Here is a 9,768-nt window from a genome sequence, read left to right as displayed (position 1 = left end):
TAAGTTTGCCGCAAACAAACAGTCTTTTGGAAGTTCTTTAGTTTGTTTTTGTTTTTTTCGCCTTTGAGTCAGACTCAGAAAGGCAGGGTGTCGAGGAAAAGTTTGTCAATTATTGCTGGCGGGGGGACTAGGTCCTCTAGCTTTAGGTAAAAGATACGCTGCAGACCTTGGGTACAGAGTGTGCGCAGTTCGGGCAGCTTTCCCAAGAGTTTTGACAGGTAGTTGGGACGATTCAAACCGCCGCCATTGAATGTCACTTGATCTTTGAGGCAGTTGACGATCTTATTTTGGAGATCCTCGACTCTCTTAGGTTCCTTTAGCCCGTGTCGCTCTGAAAACAATAATAAAAAGCATCTAATTATGCTCAACGCGTTTCTGATCGCGATGAATTTAAAGGCAGGAGCCGTGCGCTTTTACGCACCTGTCACCATGGCCAAAGCCGCGATGCAGGAGAAAGCTGAGATGTCTATATTCATGCTCTGCAAGTTGGAAGAGAACTCCACGATGGCGTCCACCCACTCTCCAAATCCACGCACGCACTGTAGTCTGTGTAACACCACACCATTGCAAAAAATAAGTTTCCCTTCCACTGGATTGGACCTGCAATTAAAAAAACAAAACAAAATGCCCATTAATTACGCTCCGCTATAAATGGGAATTTAAGAGCTTTCTAATTATTGGGCAGCTAATAAAAGCTCAAAGCAATGAAGCCTGAAGAAGAAGCGCGTTATCTAAAATAAATAAATAATTATAAACACAAAAGCTCGCTTTTTAAATTGTATTTTTGTTACTCACCTGTAAGCCAGCCGCAAGACAAAAAGTTCCAGGAAGGCGGATTCAAAGAGGAGATCCTGATCCTGCTTCGGTAGATCAGAAAAGCCCGGGATCTTTTCGGCCCAGCCCCGGATGATCTCCATGGAGCCCGTCAGGAGATCATAGAACTGCTGGATGTGCTGAGTGTTGTCTCCAGCCATTTGGTAGTCAGGGTTCGCCTGGAACTGGAATTTAATTTAAACAGCGCCTTAATGAGGTCCACTAAAATATATAATCCGTGAAATTGCAAATGCCCATTTCCAAGTTGGGGGCAGAGAGAGAGATAGAGATAGAGAGTGAGAGCTTTTCGCTATTAAATTCATGTCTTCTCTTTTATTAAGTTTCTGCATTCCGATGTTAAACGTGCCACATTAAAAGCTTGACAAAGTTTGGAAATCTGCGGCACAGAGTTTTTTAGGTGATAAATTTAACTCGACCGAATTAAAAAAGACTGTTTATCTTCTTCTGTCTTTTTCCCCAGCTGTTTGCTTTTTAAAAAAGTTGTCTCTGTGTGTGTTTTATTCCATAAATTTATGTCACTTACTCTTGAGTAGTCCAGAGCAGACATGGAGGGATTTGAGTCCACATGGGCCCTGACGAGTGCGCTTATGAGGCTCACCGGCGGCGAAGGCGGGGAGGGCTCCTGGGGGCTTTTGGGTTTGGATGGAAGGCGCCCTCTCCTTCCTTTCAGATTATCCGTTCGGACGACTGCGTTGAAAGAAATGTGACACATATAGTGGAGGAATTGATGCTCCTTTTTTTCTCATGCGTAAAAACTCCCAACTAATCCTCCGAGCCTTGTTTTACGCACTGCTTCGCCAAACAGATGTGCGACTTATTTACTCTAAAGTTCTGAAATAATTAATTTTGTCAGCAAATCATACCTTCTCTCACCATTCCGACGACAAGGCACTTCTGGAAACGGCAGAACTGGCAACGATTTCTCCGGCGTTTGTCAACAGGACAGTTTTTGTTCGCTAAACACACATATTTTGCATTCTTCTGAACGGTGCGCTGGAGAGAAAGAGATAGAAAAAAACGCGTATTGTCACCCTGAAAGGCCTGCTTTCTTAGATTATACAAAGTATAAAAACGCACGGTGTCAAACAAGATATATATAAAAAAGAAAAGATAAAAAATGATCAAATATCAGCGCTATCTCGTCTCTTGCTTGAACCAACAAGAGGGCAGCAAACACGCGCGTGATCTTTCATATTTCACTTATTCCTTCGAGGTCAGCCGTGTGTGGAGAAGTATGCCTGTCATACTTGTTTAGTGCAAACATCTTTATGATGTTTGATAACATGCAGCTTAATATGTCATACTGGAAAACTACAAAATAATCCATCATTCCTGTTAAAACAGATCATTTCTTAAATAATTTCCCACCTTGAAAAATCCCTTGCAGCCCTCACAGGTTCGGACCCCATAATGCTGGCAGGCTGCGTTGTCCCCACAAACCGCGCACAGGCCTTCATTTGACGGGGATCCCCGGGAAGGGGGCGATGGCACTTGACTGTCCACCAGCTGGTGCCCGTGGCTCAGCTGCAGGGAGTGAGGGAAGGCCAGACCGGCCTGCTTCCTTATGGCACTGGGCACCGCGAAGCTCTGAGGGTCCAGGCCGCGGTGCGCCGCCGGATTGTCGTGGTTCATGGAGACGTGCAGCGGCCCGTCGAACCTCATCTGGCAGCTGGAGACCGGAGTGCCCGGCGGGGACTGCTTGAAGGAAAAGAGCGAGAGCCTCGACATCGGGTTCTTGCGCTGGTCCATCATGTGAGAGGTGGCCGCGACATAGTTCTGGTGGAAACTGTGGAGGGAGCCAGGGTCCTCCCACATGTGATTTGGCTGAACTTGGAAGTTTGGCGTGCTCGGGGAGTGAGGCGAGGAGGGTTTGAAATACATAGGCCCAGAATGAGCGAGCATCTCTTCCGACTGAGGAGGCAGGTGGCTCTGCTGATGGTAGCTGTGCATCTGGACGTCCTCCACTTTGATGGAGGACTGCTCTCCAGTGTGGGGCATCTGATACAGACAAGGCGGCTTTACGTCGTAACTGGTGTTATAGTTGTCCATGAAGGTGCTGAAACTTGGGAGAGAAGTGGTGGCTGTGATCTCAGTGTTGGTCAAGTCCATGCTAAACTTAACAAACTCGGGTGTTAGGAAGTCGCAGCTGTATTCTCCTGCGGTGTGGTAGCTGTAGCTCTGGGAAGCAGGACTGGCTCCTTGAGGTGATGATCCATACTGAGCCTGGACGCAGGGCATGGCTGGAAACCAGAGCGGGACAAACGCATCAGGATTTCTAATAAATGTAAAAACTCTACAGCACGAGATAATTTCGTTCAATCAAATGAATAAAACCAAGGAGTGTCAGGATAAAATAAAGCTTTGAACACATTTAATATAAGGCTTGATCGTTTCTCCTACCTCAAGTTTTCTGACAGTTTCCCGGTGACACTTGAAATAAGCAATGCCGGGAGTTGTGTGGATGTCAGGCTTGAAGAGAGCGTCTCTTTTCTGGTTCTTCCCCTAATAAAACACACATCTTTAGTATTTTTTAAATTAGGAATTTAAGCATTTTATAGATATGAACTCCATAAACCAGATGAAGCCTCAATCTGTCGGTGCAGATGCGCGCAAGGTGAATTCCCCTCTTTTCAACCTTTTTTTAAATAAAATCTTTTTGTTCTTATTAAGTAAAAAATTGTCGCGTTGAAGAAATTAAACTAGTTTTTGTTTGTTTGTTTGTTTTTAGTTGAAACGTTTYGAAGTGTCTGTTGGCGCAGCAGGAACTTTGCGCACAACTTGACAGCAGGGCGGACAGCTGTAGATTTACATTAATCGCCAAGTCAAGTCCATATACATATGAACATAATTCAGAGTCAAATACTTCGTGATTTTAGTTTTCAAAAACATTTTCTGAATTCTAAAGTATTTTTGAAGAAGTCGCTGCGCGTAAAGCGCATCCAGATTCTGCTGCGAGGGAAAAAAAAGGAGAGAAAATCTTACCTCTTTCACATCAGGATCGTGGCTCTCAGTCCATGCAATAAGCATGTAGGAGGTATTCATTAAATTTGGTAAAAGCTCCAAATCATGAGCATCTGTAGCAGCAACACCAAGCAGGGAGAAAAAAAAAACCCTGTGTGACTCCGCGCACTGACAGCGACGCGAGCTTCAACTATCCACTCTGCCCAATGTGGCTTTGTTTATGTGAGCTCTGGATGCCGTGGCCCACGTGTTTCGCTGCGCGACGTCATCGGCGACGCAGACCAATCCCGCTCGGGAACTTTTTCAAGCCCCAATTTTTTCTTGCGAGTATGTTTGTCTTGAGGTATGCGCTMTGTGTTGCTTCCCACATGGACATTAGCGGGGATGTAGTGGAGGGTAAACCCACTTAAACTCTGTTTAGACACCTTGGTGTTTGCACTGGACTCAACCTCGTGCTTGTTTTGGGCTGACATTAATCTCTRATATGGTTTCAATGGATGTGCCACAAGTTGGAAAAAAGTAAATGATGCTTTTATRGGGTTTCTCGGTGTCAACGTGTCGGTTTTGTTTTCCTTTCAGCAATAAAACTAACTTCAAAAGAAAAAAAAAAGTTTGACATGAATTTTCTCAGTGTTTRTAGCATTCCACTCAGGTTTTCATGTCATACAACCAGATGTTAAAACGCACAGATCTCCAGTGGAAACACTCCTTTTTGGAATAAAAATGGTTTTCTTTGTGATAATTTAAAATAAAATAAAGATGAGCACAGTTATGTCACAATGAAACTAATGAGGYGAGGGTCAATATTATGCTTTGCTATCTTCTGACAGGGTTTCTCTGTTTCAATTGTGTTCCAAATTTAGATCTCAGATGGGGTGGGGTTTGCAAAGAGGTTGCCTATTCATTGCGCCTGGTGAGCTGCTGTGGGAGGAGGAAAGTGTGTGTGTGTGTGTGTGTGTGTTGGGGGGTAATTAGTGGGCCAGAACCAGTAGCCGCTTGTCATGTGGGGACCCAGTTTAATCCCCAGAGAGGGAAGCGTGATGGAAGCCGGCAGAATGGGATGACGTCGAGAAAACGCTCAAGTTGACGCAGTCGCCAAAAACAATCTCCTGGCCTTATTGTTCTGSAGCGATGGAATAGCTGATCTCCATGTAATCTTACACCAGCACCTTGTAGCCAATAAAGTTGGCCTGAATCTCTCCAGAGGCGGACTGGCCTGMRSRRRAAAAAAAAAAGGTAKACAGAAAATGTAGAGATGTGGCTACAGTCAGCATCACAGCGCTAYATTATCCAAACCACAACAGCCATCAGCTGCACCCAGCACACAAGGATGGGGTGCACAAGGATTGGGGGGGTTGGAGGGTGGGGTGGATTATACTCACCTCTAGAGGACACTATTGTTCACCAGCCGTATTACCAAGGTTGTGGGTCTTTCAATTCAACTTTTAATTACCTTTCAGGTAGGATATCAGAAATCCCTGCACAATTAAAAGCTCAAAAGCACGAAGAATTTTGCATTTTTTTTATTTAATATGATGACATCCTCTGCTGTTTGTTTCAGTGCATCACTGATTCTGAAATGTGACTAAACTAATTTAGTTTGGACTAAAAAGTACAATGATTTGACGCTGCATGGTCACACCCCGTGCATCTATCCGTCTAACATTTTGAAATCTAAATAAAAACACAATTAGCAGCGTGATTGTTCGTTTTACTAAAGGGGAAAATACCATCCTGTTAAGATGTGCAATTAATTGCCAGTAATTTGAAAACAGCCAGATTCAATCAAGCAGAAGTTGCTTCTTTTAGAGTTTAAATCGGTCTGCTGATGTTCACTGTAATGTTTGAGGCTTCACAATCTTTGTTTAAGCTGATTTCAGAGATCTGAGCTTTGATTCCTGGTTGCAAACAGAACAATTTGACCTACACTTAATTATAAGGGTGGGTCCATAAGTCCAGCTCAAATATTTCTTGTGGATCTGTCTGATCAGCAGGTGCCTCAGGGTTTGACCAAAAATAAAAAAGAACAGTGATCTCCACTCACTGTTTCTGTGGCCACGGCAGCTGTTTATGTGGCTGTATATGCAAAAGAAACCACCGAGTCAATGTTTAATTGACGTCAGCACTTTATGTCATTTGCCTTTAGTTTCCACGCCGCCCTCAGACTGTTGGGCTCTATGAGCATTTAGCTTTTGATCTGCATTAGATTGTCAGGTTGATCCCAGATCTGCAGATCTGACAGTGATGCAAAATATGTCAATAGACACTCAGAGGTGGAGAATCTTCAGCAGGCGGGCAGCTCACACAGTCACAGACGGCTGTTATGTGTTTTACTTCAGTCTTTTTGCTATAGGGATGGATCAGGTCACATCAGCTGCTCGGTGCAAACTCACCATCAAATCTCTGTGAAGCCTTTCCTATAATGTGTGAAAATGTTTGAAGACAAAGGAAATCAATTCGTAATGAAATATTTATCTACAGAGGATAACCACAAATACTTATCTGTGCTGAAACTTTTTTTTCTTTGTCTAAATTATGCGACATGGTACTTCAACTTGACAACCTGGAGCAGAGGAATCCTTTTTTAGTGTTTAAAACAGCTATAATCCGAAGCTTTACGTGGTTAATTTAAAGATTTAACATTTCCCGAAGAAATGCATATCACTGGCACATGCATGCATGGCAGAGATTTAAAGAAAGGTTGTTATACATTAATAACGAGAAAGTCGTAGCTGCTTTGGTCAAACTTTGAAAACAATCATCTCATGTGCAATAATGAGCTGTCACACTCAGATAACGTGTTGTGAATGACTCTTACATAATATTGTAAAACTGACTGTCTACAGTCATTTTTCTGTTATCCAAAGTCAATTTGTCATGAAATACTTTGCTAAAAACAAAGTTTACTTCAATTTGCAAAATGAACATACAAAAGGTCTTGCAACAATTTTATGTTTATAGAATTCCATCTTGAATCAAGCTGACTAATCGGTTTTAGATGTACAACCAATGATTACTTTCTGCAAATTTCATCAAAATTATTCCAGTTCATAAAGCATTTAGCTAGCATTTGCACTGGATTTACTTATGTCAACAGGTTCTGCTCAACTGAATTTAGTAAAAGTAACATATATTTTTTACATGCATTACAACCCCTTGCAAAAAGTATGGAATCACTAGTCTTGGATGAGCACTCTTTCAGACATTTCATTCTGTAAAACAAACTCAGATCAAAAACATGATACAATAATTAGGTCATTCCAAAGTTCAACTTGTTGGCTTTCAGGAACACTCAAAGAAATGAAGAGAAAACATTGTGGAAGTCAGTGAATGTTACTTTTATTGACCAAGCACAGGGAAAAAAAATAAGGAATCACTAAATTCTGAGGAAAAAGGTATGGAATCATGAAAAACGGATAAACAAAAGACGATTCAAAATACATCACTAGTATTTAGTTGCACCACCTTTGGTTTTTATAATGGCTTGCAGTCTCTGAGGCATGGACTTGATGAGAGACAAACAGTAATCTTCATCAATTTGGTGCCAACTCTCTTTGATAGCAGTTGCCTGATCAGCTTTGCAGGTCCGAGCCTTCTTGTGGACCATTTTTTTTTTCAATTTCCACCACGTTTTCGATTGGTTTGAGATCTGGACTATTCGCAGGCCACGACATTGACTGAATATGTCTTTCTCCAAGGAATGCCTTCACTGTTTTTGCCCTATGGTACGATGCATTGTCATCTTGGAAAATTATTTCATCACCTCCAAACATCTGTTCAATTGAAGGGATGAGAAAACTGTCCAAAATGTCAATGTAAACTTGTGCATTGATAGAAGAATGAACCACAGTCATCTCCCCAGTGCCTTTGCCTGACATGCAGCCCCGTATCATCAAGGACTGTGGACATTTGGTTGTTTTTTTCGGGCAGTCCTCTTCATAAATCTCACTGGAACAGCACCAAACAAAAGTTCCAGCATCATCACCTTGTCCAATGCAGATTCTTGACTCATCACTGAAGAAAACTTTCATCCAGTCATCCACAGTCCATGATTGCCTCTCCTTAGCCCATTGCAGTCTTGTTCTTTTTTGTTTAGGTGTCAATGATGGTTTTCTTTTAGCTTTCCTGTATTGAAATCCTATTTCCTTTAGGCGATTTCTTACGGTTCGGTCACATACATTGGCTCCAGTTTCCTCCCATTTATGCTTCATCTGTTTAGTTGTACTTTTTCAGTTTTCAAGACAAATAGACTTAAATTGTTTGTCTTGACGCTTTGATGTCTTTCTTGGTCTACCAGCATGCTTGGCTTTAACAACCATTCCATGCTGTTTGTATTTGGTCCATATCTTGGATACAGATGACTGTGAACAGTCCACATCTTTAGCAACCATGCATGAAGAGTTACYCTCTTCAAGAAGTTTCACAATCCTCTCTTTTGTTTCAAGAGACATTTCTCTTGTTGGAGCCATGGTTCTTGCCACTCCACTTTGTCCAGCAGCCGTCCAAGGTGTCATGACTGCAGGTGTTTTTAACTGCAGACTAACGAGCAGATCTAATCTGATGCAGGTGTCCATTTAGGGAAAGGAAATTGACTGGGTGTGTCCTTATTTTCTACCTCCAATTTGAGTGATTCCATACATTTTTCCTTAGAATTGAGTGATTCCATATTTTTTCCCTGTGCTTGGTCAATAAAAGCAACATTCTCTGACTTCCACAATGTTTTCTTTTCATTTCTTTGAGTGTTCCTGAAAGCCAACAAGTTGCGTTTTGGAATGACCTTATTATTCAATCATGTTTTTGATCTGAGTTTGTTTTACAGAATGAAATGTCTGAAAGAGTGCTCATCCAAGACTGGTGATTCCATACTTTTTGCCAGGGGTTGTAGAAAAGGTCTTGCAACAATTTTGTGTTTATAGGATTCCATCTTGAATCAAGCTGACTAATCGGTTTTAGATGTACAACCAATGATTACTTTCTGCAACTTTCATTAAAATTATACCAGTTCGTAAGATATTTTGCTGACATTTTCACTGGATTTACTTATGTCAACAGGTTCTACTCAATTGAATTGAGTAAAAGTAACATATATTATTTACATGCATTAATAGGTGAATGGGAATGTTTTTGAGTACATGAACACAAGTAGTAAAAAATTTTGTCCACCTTCATGTTCTGACAGCAGGTGATTAAATGGGTCTTTCTACAATTTAAAAAGCAAAAGTCAGCATTTAACTTTATTTGGTCATTTTAATTCAAAAACAGAAGAGAATACATAATCTGACTAAGTAAATATACTTTCAGAATGTAAATGGCTTGTGAGACTTTTAAATTAGTAACTGACTAAAACTGAATATTTTTTCTTGAAGTGAATAACATGTGTGAGCAGCAGCTTCATGTTGTGTTTGTGATATATTGTAATGAGACAACTGTTTTCCTTCTGTAAGTTTAATGAAGATGTGTGTCATGTTTTTTTTCTAATTATTTGATCAAAACTACAATTTTCTTAGAGAAACTGAAAAGAAAAATTGTCATGTGTTATCATTTTTACACCTCTTAATCATTGATGGTTTGCTTTTTCGCACACACTTTTTCTTCTGAAAACCAGAACAACTTTGGAAAGAGTCGCTGTCCTCCTTTCAGGTGAAGCCAACAGCTCAAAACCTGCTGCTCATTTTCACAAAACCTCGTTTCATCTTTGAACATCGACAGGTATCAAACTTTCTGATAACTGTGGAGCCCGACCCTGAAGGCATCTCTTTGTTCCGTGTCTTCTTTCCATTTCTAGTATCCGACTTTACAAGCTTAAATGTCTACTTAATATGCTTTAATGCCTGCTCTTTAGAGCCGGGAAGCACTTTGTCACTTTTATGCACCTTTATGTAACACACTGTTAACTAGCAATGCCTTATGGAGCAGCTTGTCTTGCAGCTGGAAGGCGCCTCCGTGGCATGATGGAGGTACCTGTTCACCATT

At 41.3% G+C, this 9,768-nt stretch overlaps 1 protein-coding gene across 1 annotated transcript; it reads right to left on the bottom strand.

The window, feature by feature from the left end:
• On the bottom strand, window positions 1-4,013 carry nr4a2a (nuclear receptor subfamily 4, group A, member 2a; the record flags this gene model as incomplete). The annotated part of the gene is given in 8 exon segments (XM_014016692.1): window positions 1-331; window positions 422-600; window positions 796-998; window positions 1,358-1,521; window positions 1,698-1,827; window positions 2,203-3,074; window positions 3,235-3,336; window positions 3,817-4,013. Coding segments are annotated over 6 exon segments (1,803 nt in total). The 5' UTR covers window positions 3,073-3,074; window positions 3,235-3,336; window positions 3,817-4,013.
• Between the last annotated feature and the right edge of the window lie 5,755 nt (window positions 4,014-9,768).

Source organism: Austrofundulus limnaeus, unplaced genomic scaffold (assembly GCF_001266775.1).
Source record: "Austrofundulus limnaeus strain Quisiro unplaced genomic scaffold, Austrofundulus_limnaeus-1.0 Scaffold152, whole genome shotgun sequence".
Taxonomy (NCBI): Eukaryota; Metazoa; Chordata; class Actinopteri; order Cyprinodontiformes; family Rivulidae; genus Austrofundulus; species Austrofundulus limnaeus.
Note: the sequence above shows the minus strand (reverse complement) of the source record. Positions and strands in the feature narration are given on the sequence as shown.